The sequence below is a fragment of the Podarcis gaigeae genome (assembly GCF_964106915.1).
Source record: "Podarcis gaigeae genome assembly, chromosome: 8".
Lineage (NCBI taxonomy): Eukaryota > Metazoa > Chordata > Lepidosauria > Squamata > Lacertidae > Podarcis > Podarcis gaigeae.
This window is the reverse complement of record NC_139684.1, coordinates 7,931,931-7,955,620: the sequence shown is the minus strand read 5'-3', so window position 1 is coordinate 7,955,620 and position 23,690 is coordinate 7,931,931. Positions and strand designations below refer to the sequence as shown.

Sequence of the window (23,690 nt, the reverse complement as noted above, 5' to 3'; positions counted from 1 at the left end):
TCTACTACAGGGGTAAGCAAACTTTTTCAGCAGGGAGCTGGTCCACTGTCCCTCAGACCTTGTGGGGGGCCGGACTATATTTTGGGAAGGAAAAAAAAAGAACGAATTCCTATCCCCCACAAATAACTCAGAGATGCATTTTAAATAAAAGGACACATGCTACTCAAGTAAAAACACGCTGATTCCCGGACCATCTGCGGGCCGGATTTAGAAGGCGATTGGGCTGGATCCGGCCCCTGGGCCTTAGTTTGCCTACCCACGCTCTACTACCAAAATAAAGATTTTAATTAGTAAGAATAATTAAGAATCCCAATACCTCCTTCCCTAGTGTTCAAGAACAAAGAGGAAGGGCAGCCCTGACCTGTGGCTCTGTCATAGCAAAGCAAGACCGGATCTTTCCATCCAGCAAAGGCTGCAGCCAGCGCTCCTTCTGTGCTTCTGTCCCATAGCGCAGAAGCACCTCCATATTACCTGTGTCTGGGGCAGAGCAGTTGAATACCTGGAGAAGAGAGACAGGAGGTCAAACAGGGTGTTGCCATCATTCAGCCATGAGACTGCCCACTCTTCCCTCGGGCCCCAACCACGACTGGCATGTGGCCCCTGGAAGGTTCTCCATGAAGGAAGGTCTGAAAAAGGGCTCCCTGCTTGCTTCAGGCCAACCTCACTGAGTTAGGCGGGTACCTCAGGCGCATGAAGCGAAGTCCCCATCAGCTCGCACAAGTGGCTGTACTCCACATTGGTCAGGCCTGCTCCGTACTTCATGTCTGGGTCACTCTCCAGCGGCAGGAAAAGGTTCCAGAGCCCCTCAGACTTGGCCTTCTCCTGAAGGAGGAGAGAACAGGCGCAGAGATTGAGACAGAGGCCTGAGGGCTAGGTCCTCCTGCACCTGCCTCCAGGGAACATCAGTAGATCCAAGAAGCAAGCTTGGATTGGGCTGGGCAAACTGGATTTGTGGAGCTTTTCCAAGGAGGACTACCAAAAACAGAAACCCTGAAGAATTTGCACTTGTGAATGATGCAGGGGGAAACCCCTCTCTCAGAATCACATCAAGGCTTTTGGGGATGCAGAAGGGTGTATAACGAGCCTGCACGTGTTCTTCTTTTTAGAAATCAGATTCCTAGCCATTATTATGTAGTGATGTATGGAAGTGAGAGCTGGACCATAAAGAAGGCTGACCGCTGAAGAATTGATGCTTTTGAATTCTGGTGCTGGAGGAGACTCTTGAGTCCCATGGACTGCAAGAAGATCAAACCTCTCCATACTGAAGGAAATCAACCCTGAGTGCTCACTGGAAGGACAGATCCTGAAGCTGAGGCTCCAGTACTTTGGCCACCTCATGAGAAGAGAAGACTCCCTGGAGAAGACCCTGTTGGGAAAGATGGAGGGCACAAGGAGAAGGGGGCGACAGAGGACAAGATGGTTGGACAGTGTTCTCAAAGCTACCAGCATGAGTTAGACCAAACTGCGGGAGGCAGTGGAAGACAGGAGTGCCTGGCGTGCTCTGGTCCAGGGGATCAAAAAGAGCTGGACACGACTAAACGACACTAAACAACAACAACAGCCATTATTATGACTAAAGAGAGAAATCCAAAGTCATATGGCATGTGATTGATGAAATGTATTTCATCAGAAGCTGGGGGAGCAGGAAGAAGTGGGAAATGATATCTCCAGTGCAGTGGGGCAGTAGAAAAAAATGGGGGGGGGGGCAAAAAGGCAAAGTATAATTCTCGGTGAGCGAGTTGTGTCCCACACATAAAGATCTCTGAAAGAAAAATAACACTTTATGTTAATGACGGAGGAGGGGGGCAGGTGTGTGTAGGGGCTTATCTTCCTGCCCCATGTCTGGCACTACCCATGCTCCTATAATCAGAGGAGAGAAACACAAAATGTACCTCTTCCCATAACTATTGAGAACAGAACAGGTTACGCCAAATGGGCAGTTAAGATGTGAAGATATAATAACCAGACTGTGGAATCTGAGGTTGTTTGACAGTGTCCTATAGAAAGTCTCCTTCTCTTGGAGAGATTTTATGCAACAAAGACCGGAGCAGGGCCTTTTTGCTCATGGCACCCAGCGTAAGGGATGCTCTCTCCCAGGAGCCACCTGCCTTGCCCCAGCAAGGGTGCTGCCCCGTGCGATGCCAGGAGGAAGGGGACTTGCCTTGAGTTCTTCCATCAAGGGATGAGGAGTCCACCGGCTCGAGGAAGCCTGGTGGTCTCGCAGAAGCTGCTCGGCCGGGTAAATGTGGGCCTCCATGAACTTCTTGACTTTGTGGTGCAGCTCCTGGACGCGGCTGGGCAGGCCGTCCGGAGAGATGATCAGGTGGAACCTGGAATCAGGAGCCTGCGTGGAGTAGCTGCTCCGTGGGAATGGCCTCGGGCCAGCCCAGGTACCGAACGCCCTGGTGGGGGCCATGAGAGTTGGAAGTCCCTTGAAGACCCGGAAGCCTTCTTTTGTAGCAAAATCCCAGGCGAGGTCTGCAATGAATTCGGCCTGTTTGCCGCTGCTCCCGGCAGTCGCTGAGCTGGCCTGGCCTGTGCAGAATGAACAGAGGCTACATCTTTAGGGAAACCCCCCACGCCTGAGTCCACATGATGCTCTTTCTGCCTGGAGGGAAGAAGCTGGAGCCTCAAGTGGAGGAACAACTGTCAGGGTCCAGGAGTGTGGACAGATACGCACCACGCACTGAAAGAGCACCCAGCGTATGTATATAACACATGGCTTCCTGCAAAGGAGGGTGGGAATGGCAGTTTGTTAAGAGTACAGTGGTACCTAGGGTTAAGAACTTAATTCGTTCCGGAGGTCCGTTCTTAACCTGAAACTGTTCTTAACCTGATGCACCACTTTAGCTAATGGGGCCTCCTGCTGCTCCGCCGGAGCACGATTTCTTTTTCATCCTGAAGCAAAGTTCTTTACCCAAGGTACTATTTCTGGGTTTGCGGAGTCTGTCACCTGAAGCGTCTGTAACCTGAAGCGTATGTAACCCGAGGTACCACTGGTACTGGAAATTGTGGCTTTGTGTGTATGTCAATTGACAGTTCCCAGAATTATCTGGGGGAAGTCACATGCCTCAAAAGTGCTTTAAGTGCATGGTGTGATTCACTGGCAGGATTTAAATAAACATTTACAACTTTATCTAAAGAGAACAAGAAGTACAGTGGACGCTTGGGTTGCGAACGTGATCCATGGGGGATGCACATTCGCAACCTGCAGCATCTGCAACCTGCAGTGGCGCGTCTGCACATGTGCAGGTGGCGCTTCTGCGCTTCTGCACATGCGCAAAGGGCGATTTAGCGCTCCTGCGCATGCGCGACTGCTGAAACCCGGAAGTAACCCGTTCTGGTACTTCCGGGTTTCGGTGGCCTGCAACCCGAAAAAACGCAACCTGAAGTGTCCTGTAACCCGAGGTATGACTGTAAAACAATGGGACAACATAGTACTAAATACAAACAGCAGATTGTATCATTTGATGTAACAAACCAGAAATGGAAGCTGAGGGAAGCCACAGGGAGGGGGGGAAATTGGAAAATGAATGTTTAGTAATGATGATGGACATTTGTTGTAAAAAAAGAAAATCAATAAAATTTATTATTTTTTTAAAAAAGCGCATGGTGTGATTGTGCCCCCTCTGGAAGCACACTCCTCTCCAACCTACCCATTATAGTTGCATCTCTATATGCAGGTGGACCTTCCTGTGAGGTGGATATGAAGAGCTTGCAGCACCCCGGCACCACCTTTAGGCTCACTGGCATGGCTGACTATGGGTGACGGGGCTGACCGCTTGCCAGGAACCACCTGCTGACCGCCAGCGCCGCCATCTCCATGGAAACAGATTTTGTTGCTTTGCAGGCCAAAAGGCCCAGGATCAATCCCTGCTGGCATCTCCAGGTAAAGGCTCCCGATCCAAAATCCTGAGGAGCTGCCGCAGAATAGGGGTGGGGATCTTCCCCCACAGGGTCACCCACCTGCCAATCACCTGCTGCCACGGAGACACCAGGGGTCCCTCCCACCTCTCAAACGTTGACCCATGGGGAGGAGGGGAGGGGTCTGTTTCACCAGGGCCTCCCAGACATTGGCAAAGCAGCAGGATGGAACTCCCTGCTCCCCAGCTGACCTGCGAAATGTCAATCCAGCTGTTTGCAGGGAGGGGTCAACCGCTTCCTGCCTTTGACTGCGTATGAACGTTTTGCCTCCTATCTCGGGTTCTGAAAGTGCTAAAAAATCACTCTTTTCTTTTTACAAATGAAAGCTGGAGATCTAGAGATTGTGGTTTCATTGGGAGGCGGGAGCCCCCTCACACCATAGATGCCCATTCTGCCAGCCCTTGGCCCAAGTGGCCTCACTGCCAAAGGTAATATGTCTCTGAATGCTGGTTGCTAGGAATCACTAGCGGGGAAAGTTCTGTTGCCCTCAGGTCCTGCTTTTTGCATTTGTGGCTTAGAGCCCTCATATTTACGGCACCGCCTCTCCTGGTCTGCCCCGCAGAGGACCTTAAGGTCCATGAATAACCATAGTTTAGAGGTCCCGGGCCCTAAGGATGTCAGACTATCCTCTACCAGGGCCAGGGCCTTCTCAGTGAGACCATGAGACCAGGGCCCTGCAGGATTCAACTTCCTTCCGCAGGGCCTGTAAGACAGAACTATTCTGCCTAGCTTTCAATTTGAACTTAGCCTGATCTTTTATTCTCCTTCCTTCCCTCCCCCTCCCATTTTTATGAAGATTCCCCACTCTGGGATCCCACAGCTAATTCTCCCCTGGTCTCCTCGTTGGCCCAAATAGGACTAATTTAGCCAGCTAGCCCTGGTGATCATCTAATGTTTATTGGATGGATTTCCCCCCTAAATTGATTTTTGATTTTATTGTTATTCACGTTTTATACTGTATTTTATGCTGTTTTTTGTAGCATCAATTCAGTGCTTTAAATTTGTTGTTAGCCGCCCTGAGCCCAGTTTTCTGAACAGGGAAGGGCAGGGTATAAATAAAAAATTATTATTATTATTCCTTAACTTTTGAGAACAGGATGCTGGACGAGAAAGGGCCACTGACTCTCCTGATGTCCTTGTCCTCTCACCTGTGAGCGAGCGTTTGTACACTCCCTGTAGGATAGCAGCCACTCGGAAAAAGGAAAAGGCCATGTAGAAGTTCCAGTTCTCGACTCCTGGGGTGCCCATGTGCTTGCAATACATCTGGAAATAGGCCTCCGCCGTGGGGATGCCTAGCCGGCTCAGGTCGCAGTCCCTCAAACCTGCAAGGAGGAAAACCAAGGCTAGTCACAGAAAGCAGGATCAGGGCTTGGTGCTGGGGCCAAAAGGTTGATACTAGTGTAAAGCAGGGGGGAGGGAGAATCTGTGGCTCTTCATGTGTTGCTGGATTCCTGCTTCCAGCAGCCCTTTATTAAGCCACCATGGCCAACGATCAGGGACGGCAGGAGCTAGGTGTATGGCAACATCTGGAGGGCCACAGGCTGTCCTAAATAAACAAGCCTTTTTGCTCCCAGGCTCCATGCCTTGATGCTGAAACGGTGTCAGGTGGATCAGGGTGTCGTTCTCCATGTTCGCCTTCCTGGCTTGGCTGCCCCTTGTCTTTTCTCCGTGAGCGAACGGTTAGGAGCTGCAATTGGGGAAACCATGGTGGCACGGGGGGGAAGAACTAGGTCTGCTCTGATATTCTGAGTTCTCCCACGCAAGAGCACTCTGGGATGCTGCTGTCTGCACCACAGACTGCAAGGTGTGCAAGCGTGTGAGGGAGGGAGGGGGGCCTTTTTCAGTCAAAGGGCTACATTTCCCCACGGGCAACTTTCTGGAGGTGGGGCCAGAAGCAAAACTAGGTGGAGCGATGGATGTGACTCTTAATTTCATTTCATTTCATTTCACTTTTAATTTGTATACCGCCTTTCTATATTACTACAGTGGATGCTCGGGTTGCAAACGTGATCCGTGCAGGAAGCACGTTCACAACCTGCAGCGTTCGCAACCCGCAGCGCTGTATGTGTGCACGCGTGGGTTGCAATTTGGCATTTCTGCGCATGCGCAAAGCGCGATTTAGCACTTCTACACATGCGCAAGTGCCGAAACCCGGAAGTAACCAGTTCCAGTACTTCCGGGTTCGGCGCAGTGCTCAACCTGAAATCACGAAGCCCAAAGCGTCTGTAACCCGAGGTATGACTGTATACACAAGGCAGTTTACAAGCTGAAGAAACAACAAATTAGACAGCAAAGATCATTCATGTGACAACAATCTGATACAATTACTAAAAAGTCTCATCTGTGTATTATCTGTGCGTAAACTGTAGCAAGCCTTTCCTGTTTTCTGACACTTTTGTGGAAAGATTTTAATTAGAATATGTAAATTTTGTGGTGCAAAGTATTTCAGATTATACTGTGTTTTATGGTCTTACAAGGCTGACAGCTGTTTAAATGTGCTGGCTATGACATTTTAAAAATTACAACAGGCTACACTGTACATGATCTCTCCCTCTAGGCCAAGCAAGAGACATTGTCACCATTCAGGGGAACATTCCAAGTAAGCAAAAGCAATCAAGGAAGGCATGGAATAGGGCCTGAAGGCAACCTCGAGGACCAGGCAGAGTCACCCTTCTTCAATTTCAATGTGGCTTATGCATTGAGCCATGACCTAGCCACTGACCTCTCTCGCCCTGACCTAGCCACTGTGATCCTTGCGACAGTCACCTCCAGACTGGATTATTGTAATTCGCTCTACGTGGGGCTGCCCTTGAGACTAACGCAGAAACTCCAGCAGGTGCAGAATGCCACGGCAAGACTCCTTACGGGGTCCTCGTTGCGGGATCACATTCACCCGGTGCTATACCAGCTGCACTGGCTCCCGGTGGAGTACAGGATCAGCTTTAAGGTGCTGGTTTTAACCTTTAAAGCCCTACACGGCCTAGGACCCTCGTACCTACGGGACTGCCTCTCCTGGTATGTCCCACGGAGGACCTTACGGTCTTCAAACAAAAACATCTTGGAGGTCCCAAGCCCCGCTGAGAAGTTAGGCTGGCCTCAATCAGAGCCAGGACTTTTTCAGCAGTGGCTCCGATCTGGTGGAACACTCTGTCACAAGAGACTAGGGCCCTGCGGGACTTGACAACTTTCCGCAGGGCCTGCAAGACAGAGCTGTTCCACCAGGCCTTTGGCCAAGGCACAGCCTGACCCCCTCCTTTGGTAATCCTCACAGAACTCTAGCCCAATGGTTGCCATTAATTTGATTTGAACTGATTTTATAATGAATTGATTTTAGAATGCTGTATTATTTTACTGTTGTTAGCCGCTCTGAGCCCGGCTTCGGCTGGGGAGGGCGGGATATAAATAAATTATTATTATTATTATTATTATTATGAGTTCCACCAGAACTTCTAGCAATAGTCTTGCTTCCAGTTCTACGTGAGGCCAGAGACCATTTTCCACCAAGCATTCCCACCTCCTCCCCAGTTTTGTGTTATTCAAACTCACATGGATGTTTCTCCGATGACTTGATAAAAAGCGTGTACCTTTCAGGATACTGAAGCTGGAAGGCAGATAATACGCCAGGCAGTTATAGGCTACATCAGAAAGAGGGTTGCCCAAGGTAGATAGTTCCCAGTCGAGGACAGAGACCACCTCAGGCTTCTCTGGGTGGAAGATCAGGTTGTCCAGCCTATCAAAGGAAAAGGGGAGGAGATGCAGAGGAATTCTGGCAGGTACCACCTTAAAAGCGGAGGTGTGTGGGCTCCTATTTGCTGTGCATTAAAAACCTTCTTGCAACCAGCTTCCTCTAAAGCAGACCTTCCCTACCTGGCAAAAAGTTGTGGACTATAACTCCCCTCAGCCAGCATGGCCAGTGGTCAGGGATTATGGGAACTGTCGTCTAATAATACGTGGAGAAGAAAAACCAAGATGAGAAAAGTTCTCAGGGGTGCCACAAAGCATTATTTAAAAACCCAATGCGTTTAAAATAAAATAATAAATAATAAATAATAAATAATAAATAATAAATAATAAATAATAAATAATAAATAATAAATAATAAATAATAAATAATAAATAATATAATACAGTGGTGCCTCGCAAGACGAAAAGAATCCGTTTCACGAGTCTCTTCGTCTTGCGTTTTTTTCGTCTTGCGAAGCAAGCCCATTAGCGGCTTAGCGCTATTAGCGGCTTAGGGGCTTAGCGGATCAACTGATAAACGGCTTAGTGGATCAGCTGATAAGCGGCTTAGCGGATCAGCCGATAAGCAGCTTAGCAGATCAGCTGTTAAGCGGCTTAGCGGATCAGCTGATAAGCGGCTTAGCGGATCAGCTGTTAAGCGGCTTATTGGCTTAGCGGATCAGCTGATAAGAAGCTTAGCAGCTTAGAAAAAGGGGGGGGAGAAAAAAACCTCGCAGGAACTCGCAAGACATTTTCGTCTTGCGAAGCAAGCCCATAGGAAATTCGTTTTGCGAAGCACCTCCAAAACGGAAAACCCTTTCATCTAGCGGGTTTTCCGTCTTGCGAGGCATTCGTCTTGCAGGGCACCACTGTAATAAGTGCCCCCCAGTTTCTCCATAACCTTCAGGGGCCATCCTATTGGCTTCCTTGCTCTAAACAATCATGAGAAGAGACAGTCACAGAGGGAGTTGTGAATCAGGTCAGAGAGCTCCCCTTCACAGAACCTCCAGCCCTAACCTTTTCCCAGGTTCTGAGAGAAATTGTGATCTGAACACACCTTTGCCATTTGTAACATGCCCAACAGGCACCGTTACAGGTGCCACATAACATACTTATTCCACCTTTGTAAGAAATCAATCTTTTAGTGCGGCAGCACCTACACTTTGGAACTCCCTGCCTGTTGACATCAGGTAGGTGCCTTCACTGCATTCTTATTGGTGCCTACCAAAAAACACTTTTTGTTTAGACCAGCCTACCCAGATATGTGGAATGTAGACACGTGTTTTAGCTTATCACTGATTTTAATTATTTTTGAATGTTTTAAGCAGCTGTTTTTAACTGCTGGTAATTTTATTTTTTTATTTTTTGGGTAACCAAATACATATTATTTATTTTATTTCATAAAATGTAAAGCAGTGGTTTTCAACCAGTGTGCCGCGGCACCGTAGGGTGTCTTGAATGACGGTCAGGCAAGCCGCAGGCAACACTGGCCTCCATCCCTTTTTCCTTCCCTCCCTCCTCTAATGCCCTCTTGCATCTCTGCCTCCTAAAGGCTGGCATAGCTGTTTGTTGCAGACGCCCTGGCTGCAAGCTCCACAGGCAAATGGTGCCTCTGGGTCTCGCCAGGGGGTGCTTCCCAGGCACCTGTGGGGCAATGTGAGAAGGCACATCTATCTGGGGCAGGGGAGGCAGCTCAGAGACCAGGGGTGGCGGCATCAGCAGCTGCCCAAAGGACTGCCAAGGAGAGGGCATGAGGCTGAGGGAACAGTCCACAAAGAAGGGTGTTTAAAAAAGGGTGAAAGGCTGCCAGCTCTGCAGGCAAGGGGTGACATAACTGGGCTCCTGAGCCTCACAGGGGTGCCACAGGAAGAATGGAGTTGGTCAAGGGAGCCATGGACTGAAAAAGGTTGAAAACATATGGTTTAAAGCAGGCATAGGCAACCTCGGCCCTCCAGATGTTTTGAGACTACAATTCCTGTTATGTACTGAAGTTCTCACCCTGGGCCAGCAGGGGGATACTGAAGATAGTTCAGGTCCACATATGCAAATAAGGGATCAAAGGTGATGTTCAATGATTGGATAGTTACAGAAAGTTGTTACAGTTACGTTGTGCTGGAGCTCTATATAAGCAGGCTGGCTGAACCCTTTAGTTCAGTTCTGTTCTGACCTGTGAATAAACAAGAGCTGTTTGGAGAATCGCTGTGTCGTCTGATATGTTCACCCACAACTTAACAATTCCCATCATCCCTGACCACTGGTCCTGTTTAGCTAGGGATCATGGGAGTTGTAGTCCCAAAACATCTGGAGGGCTGTATGCAACAACAGCAGCAAGGATACTTGTCGCTAAGCATTGGAAAACTCAAGATCTACCCACACTGGAAGAATGGCAGATGCAACTGATAGACTATATGGAACTGGCCGAGATGACTGGCAGAATCCGAGACCTGGGAGAAGAGACAGTGGAGGAAGACTGGAAGAAATTTAAGACTTATTTACAAAAATATTGTAAACTGTATGAAAGCTAAGAAGGATGCCAGAGTATAAAAAACTTGGCACCATTAAGCTAGGTGAAGTGAAGTATGAAGAGAAGCTAAATTTAAGAAAAGGCAAAGTTTGGGAAATTTTAGGTTATATTTTAATTTTGGAGATTTGAATTAAAGTTACCTAAATTAGAGAAACAACATCAGAAAATAGATAATAAGAAAAGAAAAAGGGGATAAATTTGCTGGATAGAAATTTATTGTCAGGAATGCAGGAGCGGGAGATGTGAGGGAGTCCAAGAAGTTGAGAAAATTATGTTAAAAGATGTGTTATATTATATTGTTTCTTTGGTATTGTAATTAAGATAAAAACTATCAATAAATATTATAAAAATAAAAATAAAACATCTGGAGGGCTGAGGTTGCCTATGCCTGGTTTAAAGGGACTCCTGAAAACTGTGTTTCGAGGGGGAGAGAATGCCGTTATTTGACACCTGAAATCTCCGTGCACGACAGAGAGGCCCTCGCTGGCTGGCAGGTGGGACGGGAACCAGACAATGAGCCTCTCCATGGCTGGGATGGTATGCGTCTCTGTGGCACGGTACTGTTTGCTCCACGTCTGGACCTGCCGTTGAACGTAGTTACCTGCAGCAGAAAGATGTTGTTAAAGATGGCAGGGGGAATTCTCAGCACTAAAAACCGAGAAAAAAACAAGTTCTATAAGATATAAAGATCTCTTGGAAAGTAAAACACCCAGATGGCTTTCACCAATGGAAGCAAAGGCACAGAAAAAGTTGAACATGGAGAGTAAAGGGTTGAAATATGCTGATTTACTAGTGGAAGATAATGAGGGATTTAAATTAAGATCATTTGATCAAATCAAAGATAAATTGGATGGATGGTTGCAATATTATCAGATTAACAAATTGCATAAACTTGATAAGAAAAATGGTTTTGCAACAGAAAAATCCAAATTGGAAATGGAATTGTTAGACACTAATGTTAAAAATCTCTCCAAAATGTATAATTTGCTGTTAGTTTGTATGCCATTGCATACAAAGGACGAACAAGTTAAATCTGTGATGATTGATTGGGCAAGAAATGTTGGACACAATATACTGTTGGAAGATTGGGAAAGGCTGTGAAAGAAAGGGGTTAGGTTTACTGCATGCACTGTATTAAGCAAGTTCTGCATGTACTGAAAAAAACAAGTTTTGCAGAACCGAGCACAGAAATCATAGGTCTGTAAAACTGTAGAGTTGGAGGGGACTCTGAGGATCATCTAGTCTGACCCCCTACAATGCAGGAATATGCAGCTGTCCCATACGGGGATCGAACCTGCAACCTTGGGCCACACCAGCACCATGCTCTATGAAATGGGGATCCTGTGGCCCTTCAGATGTTTTCTTATTTAACCTTATTAGTTGGTATTTTTTTTAATGAAAGCGACTCAATGTGCCTTACAATAAACACATACAGTGGTACCTCGGGTTACATACGCTTCAGGTTACATACACTTCAGGTTACAGACTCCACTAACCCAGAAATAGTACCTCGGGTTAAGAACTTTACCTCAGGATGAGAACAGAAATCGTGCTCTGGCGGCGCGGCGGCAGCAGGAGGCCCCATTAGCTAAAGTGGTGCTTCAGGTTAAGAACACTTTCAGGTAAAGAACAGACCTCCGGAACGAATTAAGTACATAACCAGAGGTACCACTGTACATTAAAACAGAATAAAAACCTCTAAAAGACAATAATGTTTTTAAAGGCAGGCTTAAAACTTCCACCCACTCCAGGAGTGGCTCCACTCACTCAAGGAGGATAACTAAAAGCCAAAGGCCTGGAGGAAAATAAACATTTTTATTTGGGCCTGAAGATGATGGCACCAGGCGAGCATCCCTGAGGAAAGCAGCGGGGAGCCACTGTTGAAAAGGCGTGTTCTTGTGTTGCTGGCCTTGGGACCTCTCATGGAGGGGCCACATGGAGAAGGGCGTCAAATGATGGCCAGGGGGTATTGGTGGGTTCATATGGGGAGAGGTGGTCCTTGAGGAATTGGGGTCCTGAGTTGGGACCTCTCATGGAGGGGCCACATGGAGAAGGGCGTCAAATGATGGCCAGGGGGTATTGGTGGGTTCATATGGGGAGAGGTGGTCCTTGAGGAATTGGGGTCCTGAGTTGGGACCTCTCATGGAGGGGCCACATGGAGAAGGGCGTCAAATGATGGCCAGGGGGTCTTGGTGGGTTCATATGGGGAGAGGTGGTCCTTGAGGAATTGGGGTCCTGAGTTGGGACCTCTCATGGAGGGGCCACATGGAGAAGGGCATCAAATGATGGCCAGGGGGTCTTGGTGGGTTCATTTGGGGAGAGGTGGTCCTTGAGGAATTGGGGTCCTGAGTTGGGACCTCTCATGGAGGGGCCACATGGAGAAGGGCGTCAAATGATGGTCAGGGGGTCTTGGTGGGTTCATTTGGGGAAAGGCAGTCCTTGAGGAATTGGGGTCCTGAGTTGCCTGAAGCTTTACAGTGGTACCTCAGGTTAAGTACTTAATTCGTTCCGGAGGCCCGAACTTAATCTGAAACTGTTCTTAACCTGAAGCACCACTTTAGCTAATGGGGGCCTCCTGATGCCACTGCGCCGCCGAAGCACGATTTCTGTTCTCATCCTGAAGCAAAGTTCTTAACCTGAAGCACTCTTTCTGGGTTAGCAGAGTCTATAACCTGAAGCATATGTAACCTGAAGCGTATGTAACCTGAAGTGTATGTAACCTGAGGTACCACTGTATAGGTCAAATCCGAGGGTAAGTTATCAGTCTCCAGGTCCCACCGCTAGCACTGATGGCATCTGGGAGCCTAACTACATCTTTTTTTTTTTGTAATGAATATTTATTGGCATTTTCAAGAAACATATAAGAACAAAAACAAAAATAAACAAAAAATAGCAAAAAATACAAAAATCCAAAACTTAAAGCTTAAAAAAACAACAATTAAAAACACATAAAATTTCAATTACTTATTTTCTTTTAACTTGTTTCTCAGACCTCCTCACACCTCCCCTTCTTGTATTCCAATTTATGTTATCAGCTCAGCAAGTCCTTAACTTATTTCTCCACTTTAACTTAGTGATTTATTCTAACATGCTGTTATTTTACTTTCCTTCTTTCTTCCATTTCCTCGATTTATTTTTGCAAACCTTATTTTTATTTAATTTAAAAACCAGTTTTACCTTATCCAATTTTACACATCAATACTTATACTTCATTTCTTATTCTTAAACCTTTTTCCTAAAGTCGACCAAAATTTCCCTTCCACGATTTTCCCAATTTCCATACAAATAGCAAAACAAAATAAAAACAAAGCAAATTATATTTATATACCCTTTGGATTCCCAAACTCCACCCACCCTTTTCCCGGTTTCAGTCCCCAACGAATGTCTGGAGCCTAACTACATCTTGAGGGCTATCACAGTTCCATACCCTCACACTAGAGCGAGACAGGAGCAATGCCATTGCTCCAAACATTTACGCACCATGTTTCCCATAATCCTCCAGGCCGGCCTCCTTGATGTCCACACTGTGGATCTTACAGAGGACTCTGTTCATGGCGGTATAAATCTCTGTCCGTTGGCTGGGCTCCAGTCCTGGGAGGGAGGGGTCCTTGAAGATCCGTCCGGTGCAGTAGTCCATGAGGTAAAATGGGGTGCCAATGATACTGGGGCGACACGAGGATGTTAGTGCAAGAACATCAGCAAAACTCCAGGTCTATGACCATAATAAACTGACTATTGATTGAGCAGCAACAGAAAGGGCTTTGAGAGGCGAATCTTCAATAGTGGGTGACTGCAATGCACTCTATGTGGGGCTTCCTTTGTGCTTGATTCAGAAGCTGCAGTTAGGGCAGAATGCTGCAGCACGATTGCTGGCAGGAGCAAGACCCTTTCAGCATATAATACCTGTGCTCAGAGACCTGTACTGGTTACCAATTTGTTACTGGGCCAGGTTGAAGGTATCACTATTCATACATAAAGCCGTTAAGAACTTGGGACAAGTTTACCTGCAAGATCGCCTCACCCCAAATATGCCCACACAACCGCTTCAATTTGCGGAATGGGCACTGTTACAAGTGCCACATAATACTCATTCTGAATTTGTAATAAATCAATCTAATAATAATAATAATAATAATATTTTTTATTTATACCCCACCCTCCCCAGCCAAGGCCGGGCTCAGGGCGGCTAACAAACAATAATAAAAACAAGTTGAATGAATACAACTTAAAAACAAGATTAAAATACAACATTAAAATATTGAAACATTAAAATATTAAAATGCAGCCTCATCACAGGAGGAGAAAGGAAAAAGAAAGAGGGGGAGGGAATCAAATTGGCTCCAAGCCAAAGGCCAGGCGGAACAACTCTGTCTTACAGGCCCTGCGGAAAGAGATCAGATCCTGCAGGGCCCTGGTCTCATGAGGCAGAGCGTTCCACCAGGCCGGAGCCAGTGTTGAGAAGGCCCTGGCTCTGGTTGAGGCTAATCTAACTTCCTTAGGGCCCGGGACCTCTAGGGTGTTGCTATTTATGGACCTTGAGGCTCTCCGTGGGGCATACCGGGAGAGGCGGTCCCGTAGGTACGAGGGTCCTAGGCAGCATACTTTGGAACTCCCTGCCTATTGACATCAGGCACTTCACTGCACTCTTTTTGGCGCTTGCTAAAAACCTTTCTGCAGATACAAGTCAACCCAAATAAGTGGAATGTTGACATGTATTTCCATCTTGTCTTTAGCCCATCGTTGATGTTCATTATTGCTTGAATGTTTCAAATATGGGTTCTTACTGATAATTTTATTGTTTTCTCTTTTTTTAAACCGCTTTGGGAGGTTTTTTGTTTGTTTGTTTTTTACAATCAGCAACATATAGAGTTTATCAAATGACTGAAAATTACACAGGACCAGTGATTCATTCTGAAACACACACACACACACATAAATGCACCTTGAATCTTCACATAAGGCAAGGACTTTAGGAACTGGGACACCAGCCTCCGCAACAGCCTTCAAAACCCTGCCAGGGTAAAGGAAGCCAGAATTAACGCCGGAAGAATTTGTTAGAGTGTGCTTATATTTCTTTTTAAAACCTGACTGTGACAAGTTAAACAAGATACATTAAAAAGAACATTGTACCACTGCATTAAAAAAATAATTACCATAAGGACTGCCTGTCCCACTTCAGAACCTGCCTATAATCCAAGACCCTTGCCTGACATCTTGCTTGTGGGCCAAGCCTGTGAAATATGTTAGCTTGACCAGCACACGAGGCAAGACCTTTGCAGCTGGTGGCCCAGTGGATGTGGAACTCTCCAACAGTTTAACATTTGCTTGCCTCCCTTGGAATCCTGGCATCCAAGAAGGCCTTAAACTTTTACTTTTTTTTACTACTGCCTTTCCTCATGAAAGCTTAGGACAGTGGTCTAATTCTGTATCTCTCACACTCTGATGCTTTCATTTCTCTTTGTGCTTCATTTTGTGAGGGCTTAGCCTCAAAAAGCAACTAATAAACAAAGGGAATGAATAAACAAACTGTTAGCATTTCTGCCTCTCCCCGTCCTTTTCTGAAAAGGGTGATTCATAGGCTGCTGCTTGAAAACTCACCAATGTGTTCAGGAATGACTGAACGGAGACCCCAAGAAGCAAAACACGAGGGGAAAACAAACCGCCAAAATTGGACATTTAAATCTGTGCAATTTATGTTAAGTGAAAGACTGCACACTTTAACACAGAACTCCTTCTGCCTGATAAATAATACTATGAAACTCAAAGGCTTGCATGCTCCTGCTTCCACCAAGTTACATGTGGCTAATCCTATACGTCAGTTTACCACTATTTTGAGCTAGGATGGAGACAGTTGCTAGACTTTTCACCTGTACTCTCTCTCCACAGCATGAGCAGAGGGAAGGAGGGGGCCTGGCGGTTTCTTCCTCAGAACGAACTGGCGATCCCCAAACCTGATGTGGTACGTAGGGTTGGACTGCCCGTGGCTGAACTGCCGTAGCACCAGAGGCCCTGAAAGTGGGAGCGTGAGCCATTAGCGAGCGAAGCTGGGTTTACTCCAAGGAGCTCACAAAGGTGTCTGTGGTCTTGCCCCCATCCTTTTATTCTCAGCCCCCATCCTTTTATTCTCATAACAACCTACTGTGAGGTAGGCCAGGTGGAGAGAGTGGAAAAAGAGACAGATGACAGACTCAATGCCTCTCAGGGAGCTTTGAGGCTGAGTGAAGGTTGCCTGGATGGTACAGAGTTGTACAGAAACCTCTGACTTTGGTATGTACCCTGCTCTATAAAGATAAATGTGACCTCTGGACCTCCTCACTGCTGGGATATGGCCCCTGGAAACTTCCGCACATGGCTCATGGGCTCATGGGCTGAAAAAGGGTTCCCTACCCTGCTCTATGGACACGGGTGGCGCTGTGGGTTAAACCACAGAGTCTAGGGCTTGCCGATCAGAAGGTCGGCAGTTCAAATCCCCGCGACAGGGTGAGCTCCCGTTCTTCGGTCCCTGCTCCTGCCAACCTAGCAGTTCGAAAGCATGTCAAAGTGCAAGTAGATAAATAGGTACCACTCCGGCGGGAAGGTAAACGGCGTTTCCATGCGCTGCTCTGGTTCGCCAGAAGCGGCTTAGTCATGCTGGACACATGACCCGGAAGCTGTACGCCGGCTCCCTTGGCCAATAAAGTGAGATGAACTTTATTATTACCCCAGAGTCGGTCACGAGTGGACCTAATGGTCAGGGGTCCCTTTACCTTTACTCTGCTCTAACCACTACACAATGCTGTGTCTCTATAGAACACAAAGTCATCTGCTGACAGAAGAGTAGCGAAGAATGTCCTGGCACTTTCAAGATCTGTATCTTTTATAGCTGGGAAGGGCAGCCAAAGCGGTAATGTGCAAAATGCCATAACATTGGAGGGCGGGTGTCAGGCTTCAAGGCCTCAGCTTCCTCCCCACCCTTTGGCCATAGATAAGCAGGACGAAGCGAAAAGAGTTGCTTACCATTTAAAGAGTCTTTAATGATCACAGCAAAAGAACAAAGCAGCCATTCTCGGAATGAAGGTGTTCCCAATTAAGGTTTCCACCCACTTCCCCCCAGTCACTTCCACGCCTTGCAACCTGATCTTGCAACCACCATGCTTTTTGTGTAGCCACCTTATCTGCCCTACGTGACCTTGGACGGATAGGCTGGACACTTTCCAGTAAGAGAGAGCCTGTTAGCTCTTTCTCTTCCAGTTCTTCACTTTGCTGTTCACCTCCCAGTTCGTCCCAACTTTTGTCTTCAGAACTATGCCCCTCTGCAAACCACCGTTCCAAATCTATACTGCTCCTGGGAAGCTTCAGGATCCTGTTAATGAGCAGGGGGAGGGGGAGGCTCCCACCATTCCTCATCAGAGCAGTACTCCTCAGCCTGGTCTCTGACAGCGGGGGAGGGGGAAAAGAGTCTATACCTGGAGTCCCCAGGATGCCTTCAATGTACTTCTGGAGAGGGGCTGTGGGGATCTGCATTGCCGACCTCACGGAACATGTGTAAGGAACAAACGATCTCAGGGCAAAGCCCAGGTGGCTCTCCAGCTCTTGCAGTGCTGAATCTGGGTCATCAACCTGAGATGAAGAGGTGGATGAAGTAGCAAGCATGGGCTCCAGGAAGGAAGGGGAGCAGGTGAGTCAGGCAGGCTGGTTTTACAAGTCTGGTGGTGACGGTCTTTGACATGGCCGCACCTCTGCTCACCTTGAGTGTCTTCATGCCCAGCTGGGCAGCTGCTTTTAGGTTCTGCCCAAGGTCATCCAGAAAGATGGACTCTTTGGCCTGAACGCCCAGTCTCTCCAAGCACAACTCATAGATACGAAGGTCCGGCTTGCACACCCCTTCCCGGCAAGACTCAATTATCTAGAAGACAAAAGACAATAAAATATAGTGGTACCTTGGTTCCTGAACGGCTTGGCTCCTGAACAAATAGGCTCCCAAACACCAGAAATCCAGAAATGTTCCAGTTTGCGAACTTTTTTGGAAGTCAAAAGTCCGTTTCGGCCATCGGCATTGTTTCCGGGGCCAATCAGCCAATCGGAAGCCGCGCCTTGGTTTGTGAACGTTTTGGAAGTCGAACAGATTTCCAGAATGGCTTGAGTTCAGGAAGCAAAGTAAAAATTAGATTGGGTGCACACAAGGAAGCCAGAGATTTCTTGTTTTGGAGTGTTTCTTAAGTTCATTAGTCACAATGAATGGATGGTAACTGCAAATACAGAATGGGCAGTTTCAAGCTTTTTAGCTTTCTTTACTAAATGCAAGTAAGATAAACCAATGTTCTAATTGGATCACCGTCTATGATAGGGATGGAGAGCTCGCCCACTGCAAGCCAAGTGTGGCAGCTGGTTGGAGCTGCTCACCGGTCAGTCTTCTGATTACTGTATTTTTTGCTCTATAGGACGCACCCGACCATAGGACGCACCTTGTTTTAGAGGGGGAGAACAAGAAAAAAAATACTCCCCCTCTCTGCTCAGCGCCCCTTCAGCAAAGCGGCAGGAGAAACGGAGCCCCTTCCATTTCTCCTCCTGCTTAGCTGAAAGGGCACCTACCCTTCAGCAAAAGGAACGCGAAGCCTCTGAAGTGCAGTGGGAGGGCTCCCACCACGCTCTGGAGGCTTCAGGAGGCTATCTTTGAAGCCTGGAGAGCAAGAGGAGTCGGTGTGCACCAACCCCTCTCGCTCGTCAGGCTTCAGCAAAAGCAACGCGAAGCCTCTGGAGCACGGTGGGAGTGCTCCCACTGCACTTTGGAGGATTCGTGTTGCTATCACTGAAGCCAAGGAGCCTGCATTCGCTCCATAAGATGCACACACATTTCCCCTTACTTTTTGGAGGGGAAAATGTGTGTCTTATAGAGCGAAAAATACAGTACACTATTTATTTAGTGGAATTATATCTCACCTTTGCCTCCAAGGAGCTCAATGAGCCTGTGAGGTAGGTTAGGCAATGACTGGGCCAAGATCACCCAGTGAACTTCATGGCCAAGAGGGGATTTCAGCCTTGGTTTCCCAGGTCCTAGCCTGACACTCGAATCACTGCGCCACACAAAACTCTTGCAGCATAATAAGATTTCTCTAATGAGAAGAGAGCCTTAAAAAAAAACAAACTGGAATCTCTGTTGCACGCTGTGAACTCACCACATCAAACTGCTGCCGGTCAAGGGGCAGAAAACTTTCTCCACTGTGCAAATAGAAATTGTTACTCAGGACGGCCGTCTTCAGGCCTTCAGCTCGGATGCACTTTATAGCTTCAGTCATAACGGGAAGCTGCTCTGACATTCCAACGCTGGTTAAGTCTGCGAGGAAAGATTCCACTGGGACAGAGGAGTTTGCCTTGTGGGAAGAGGTAAACAGAGAAAGGAAAACGGTGGCTGAAACAACTTTGGGTGGAAAAGATCATGCCAAATGTTTCACACAACCCAATAAAACCAGGCCATATTCTACACACTGAATCATTTTTTATAGCGTGAAAGAACAAAGTTGAACCGAATGGTTGAAAACGGCTAAAGAAGAGATGGAAGAAAGAGCAGAGGGCTCCCTCCCTCTTAAAACTTCTCTGGGTGGGCTTGAGCTGATCATGCTTTCTCAGCCTGGCCTACCCAACAGGGTTGTAGTGAGTGTGAGACTAAAACAAGCTCTTTGAAGGAAGAGATGAAATGCAAATGTGCTAAGACACTTAGGCAGTTCATGGTGGAGATGTCTCCCCATTTCTGCCTATGGATGTTTCCATTATTGTTTCAGACCCTAAATACCAAACACCCCCTTCCCTACAGACTTTCCTGGGTGCCAGTATCACTGTCCTTAGAAGCTTGGGGTGGTGGCAGCGGCCCAGGAAAGGGCATTCTCTATGGCAGTTCCTGAGCTGGGGAATTCTCTCCCAACAGAGGTACATTTGGCACATTCATGGCAAAGCTTCTAGCAAATGCTGAAGACACAGCTTCTTTGCCCTCATTTTATTTCTGCGATTATAAGTGGCTTTAAACTATTTTTAATGTTGTAGGTTAGGGCGATGGGCAGAATAATAATAATAATAATAATAATAATAATAATAATAATAGCAGCAATATAAGAGTGGAGAACCTTTCAGCCTTCTAGGCATTTCTGGACACTTCATGCCACAATCCCTGATCACATACTTCCTTTTCCCAGTATGTGTGGGATTGAGTGTGGGTATGTATGAATATTTTTAAGGATTGTATTCAATGTATGTTTGTCTGTATATTCGTAATATGTATGTATTAATGTTGAATTATTTTAATAAAATTAAAAATTATTTTTTTAAAAAATCCCTGATCACTGGCCATGTTAGCTGAACAGAGGCAGAGGCCAGCAACAGCCAGGTGGCTGCAGTTTCTCCGGCCCCTGAGATAAGGACTCTGCATGTGAGCCCTTCTACTTGGCCTCGATTCAGGTGACAGAAAACAAGCAGAAAAGCTGGCTTACGATCTCGGAGCACTGCTTTCCAAATTCACGCAGAAACTCTGCTGGCTGCAGCTCCCCTCTCATGTACCTCAGCCAAGGTCCGTCCTCCCCTCCCGATCTCAAGGCCTGCTTGATGGTGCCAGGGAACACACGGTGCCGAACCTCCCAGTCTACATAAAGGAAGGCAGATGGGTGAGGAGCCAACATTAATAATTGGGGCGGGGACATGAAAGGTTTCCTACCAGTCACAAGTGTTTCCTATAGAAAGGAATGTTGTTCCCTAATATCGGGTATACCTGTCACGTCAAGGATGATGCAGCCTGTGGAAGTCTAGAATAGAATCGTAGAATTGTGTATGAGAGTTTGGGCTGATGCTGGAACTGGAGACATAGAAATGTGTCTGAAACCAAGCTGTGGCTGGTTTCCCTGGAAGCCTAATGGGTGTCAGGGAAAGGCAAGTGTCTGGAAGAGTCAGCAGAGGAGGCAGGAGAATGTTCCAGGGGAATGGGGATCTGTGCCACCTGTGAGGCAGGGGAAAGAGGAAGAGTACAGGACGTCAGAAGCAGGGAAAGAGGTGCAGGAACCACAGAAGTGGAAGAGAGGGTCTCAGAGTTGGGCCATTAAAATCTGGCCCCTCTCCCACTGTCTCCAAGGATGAGGAGGGGCTTAAAGTGACAGGTGCAGCTGGAGATCCCACACAGAAGTCACCAGTGCTTGTGTCAAAAGAGGCGGTTTAAACGTGCTGAAGAAGGCATGTCCATCCTGTTGCTCCAATTGTCCAGATCGCATACCCTCCAACATTTCTCCAAGGAAAATAGGGACGTCCTATTCCATAATGATAATTTTACCATTTGTACCCCACACATCTTATTGGGTTGTCCCAGCCACTCTGGGTGGCTTCCAACATATATAAAAACATAATAAAACATTAAACATTAAAAAAAAACTTTCCTATAAAGGATTGCCTTCAGAGAGCTTGGGGGTTGGATAACTCCATACCCTCCAACATTTCTCCAATAGGGACGTCCTAAAAAAGGGACATTCCAGGATCAAATCAGAAACCGGGACGGCTTCATTAAATCAGGGACGTTCCTGGAAAATAAGGACACCTGGAGGGTCTGGGATCGGAGCACAAGTCTGAAGAAAAAGTTGCCTAGCAAGCTACTTAGCATGAGCAGTGTATGTGATTATTGCACCTTAGCAGCTTATGAAATTGAGTGCTTTGCCAATAAAGAACTAAACATCCAATTGTGTGTCCTCATTGGGGGCTGGTATGCTTGGGACAATAAAGAAACAAGTTCTGTCGTGAGTGTTAATACTGTGAGTCCCTCCATCCTATGTGAGCAGGTGGAAATAAAAACAATTTATCTTCAGAACACCACAGTCTCCACTGATGTTCATTCCAAGGCAACTGAACCCTGGGAAAGCGCAGACACCCCTGGCTTGGGGTTGGGCACAATAATACAAGATACATTTTACATAGCAGAGAAAGGACTTGGAATATTCCACTTTACATTCCATATTAAGGCAGCTCAATCAGCAAATATCAGTCTGGATGGAAATGCCACTGATACAGACACTCACCTGCTGCCAGTTTGATTGGGGAGGGAAGGAGAACACCACCCATATCAAAGATCACAGCTTTATAGGGACAGGTTGAAGAATTTCTCCATCGTGTGTGTGGAGGTCTGTACCAGAACCGTTGTAGGATGTGTGATCTCCTGACATGGTGGTTACAGAAGGCTTGGAAGAACCGCCCAGCACACATTTTCTGGAACTGTGTATATAAAGGGGAAAGTAAACGCTTTAGAGATTTATTGCAAGTTAGTAGTTTCCAGATCTTGGGATAACTTCTTGTCTGCACAGGTTTCTCTTACAATGGTAGATTTTGCATCTTTCAGGTTACTAAGCACATCTGATGCTTTGGATCTGTGTGGTGATCTATTATCTAGAAACACCAAGAGGGCCACAAGTTCCATATTCCTGTGATAAGCTATAAATATTTACCATGTCTATGCAGGTGGCTCCTTCCCGAGGGCTAGGTTGCGCACCTCTTATCAGAAACCTGTGGCCCTCCAAATTTTACTGAACAAGCATGTTTTCAAACGCAGCTTTAAAACTTGTAGAATGAGTCTTGTCTGATCTTATAATTGGATCAGGTTTCCACAAATGTGGAGTTGCCATTGAAAATAATACCCACCACATGCCCAACAACCTCGTTGTGGGCATACTGGCACATAAGGTATGAACAGTCTAGGATAAGGGAAGGTGGTATAAGGCTTTGAAGATTATCCCTATCACTTTGTCCCTGTAAATCTGCACAGTTTCAGTGCACTTTTTCTGTCTGGCGTCAGTTGTTCACAACCCCCACCAACCCCAGCCAGCATAGTCAATGCTCAGGCACAATTGCAGGGGGAGTGTAGTTCTCTGCTGCTTTCCAGGGAGAATGTTAATTGGGCTACAGAAATTCTAGCAGTGCTGCTTACAAGTTTTAAACTGCGTTTTGCCGCGTGCCGTTTACGTGTGTGGCTTTGTAAAGCTATCTCCTGAAAAGCAGGGTTAAGGAGTATATATTAAAACGGAGAAATAATATTTGAACAGATTTGTTCTTTTAAGGTACAGCAGTTTGATTCTAGCATCTACTTGGGTATTGCTTTTACTTTGCTGAATTATTTGCATGTTACTGTTACTGTTGCTACTGTTATTATTATTATTATACAGTTGGCCAGCCTGAGAACAAAAGCTCTACACTGAAAATGGGGGACATGAGAGCACAAAAAAGTAGACAAACACCACGAGTGACTCAAATCCCACTGGGCAAAAGACCATTTTCAAGGTCCCTGACACCCCCTTCCCTAAAGCTGAGGCCACAACCTCCAGCACCCCGCATTTTGCCCTTCTCTCCTTTGTCCCCCACCCTCACTTCCGCCCTCTCCCCAGAAAGCAGCTGTGGTGACCTCTGACCCGAGACGAGCCTTGCGTCGAGTCCCTCGCAGCAGCTTCTGCCTCTCGGCGGTTCTCGCGAGAACACGGGCAAGGAGGGACGAGCGACGTCCTCACGACAGCCCCGCCCACTTAAG

General features: G+C 46.9%; 1 protein-coding gene across 3 annotated transcripts in view; it reads right to left on the bottom strand.

Moving 5' to 3' along the window:
* ACAD10 (acyl-CoA dehydrogenase family member 10) overlaps positions 1 to 23,673 on the bottom strand; it is a 32,582-nt gene extending 8,909 nt beyond the window's left edge. Inside the window, exons 1-15 of one of the 3 annotated variants that reach the window (XM_083753192.1) lie at positions 23,586 to 23,673; positions 22,195 to 22,387; positions 20,632 to 20,780; positions 19,327 to 19,521; positions 17,898 to 18,056; positions 17,617 to 17,770; positions 16,039 to 16,180; positions 15,114 to 15,182; positions 13,652 to 13,833; positions 10,622 to 10,772; positions 7,509 to 7,654; positions 5,073 to 5,246; positions 2,162 to 2,535; positions 682 to 822; positions 362 to 499 (exon numbers count right to left, since the gene is read on the bottom strand). In XM_083753192.1, coding sequence (XP_083609318.1) covers positions 362 to 499; positions 682 to 822; positions 2,162 to 2,535; positions 5,073 to 5,246; positions 7,509 to 7,654; positions 10,622 to 10,772; positions 13,652 to 13,833; positions 15,114 to 15,182; positions 16,039 to 16,180; positions 17,617 to 17,770; positions 17,898 to 18,056; positions 19,327 to 19,521; positions 20,632 to 20,780; positions 22,195 to 22,378 — 2,358 coding nt within the window. In that variant the 5' untranslated portion in view covers positions 22,379 to 22,387; positions 23,586 to 23,673. Of the gene's footprint in view, positions 1 to 361; positions 500 to 681; positions 823 to 2,161; positions 2,536 to 5,072; positions 5,247 to 7,508; positions 7,655 to 10,621; positions 10,773 to 13,651; positions 13,834 to 15,113; positions 15,183 to 16,038; positions 16,181 to 17,616; positions 17,771 to 17,897; positions 18,057 to 19,326; positions 19,522 to 20,631; positions 20,781 to 22,194; positions 22,388 to 23,230; positions 23,542 to 23,574 lie in introns of those variants that run through there. The other 2 variants (XM_083753193.1, XM_083753194.1) reach the window with 2 other exon arrangements.
* Between the last annotated feature and the right edge of the window lie 17 nt (positions 23,674 to 23,690).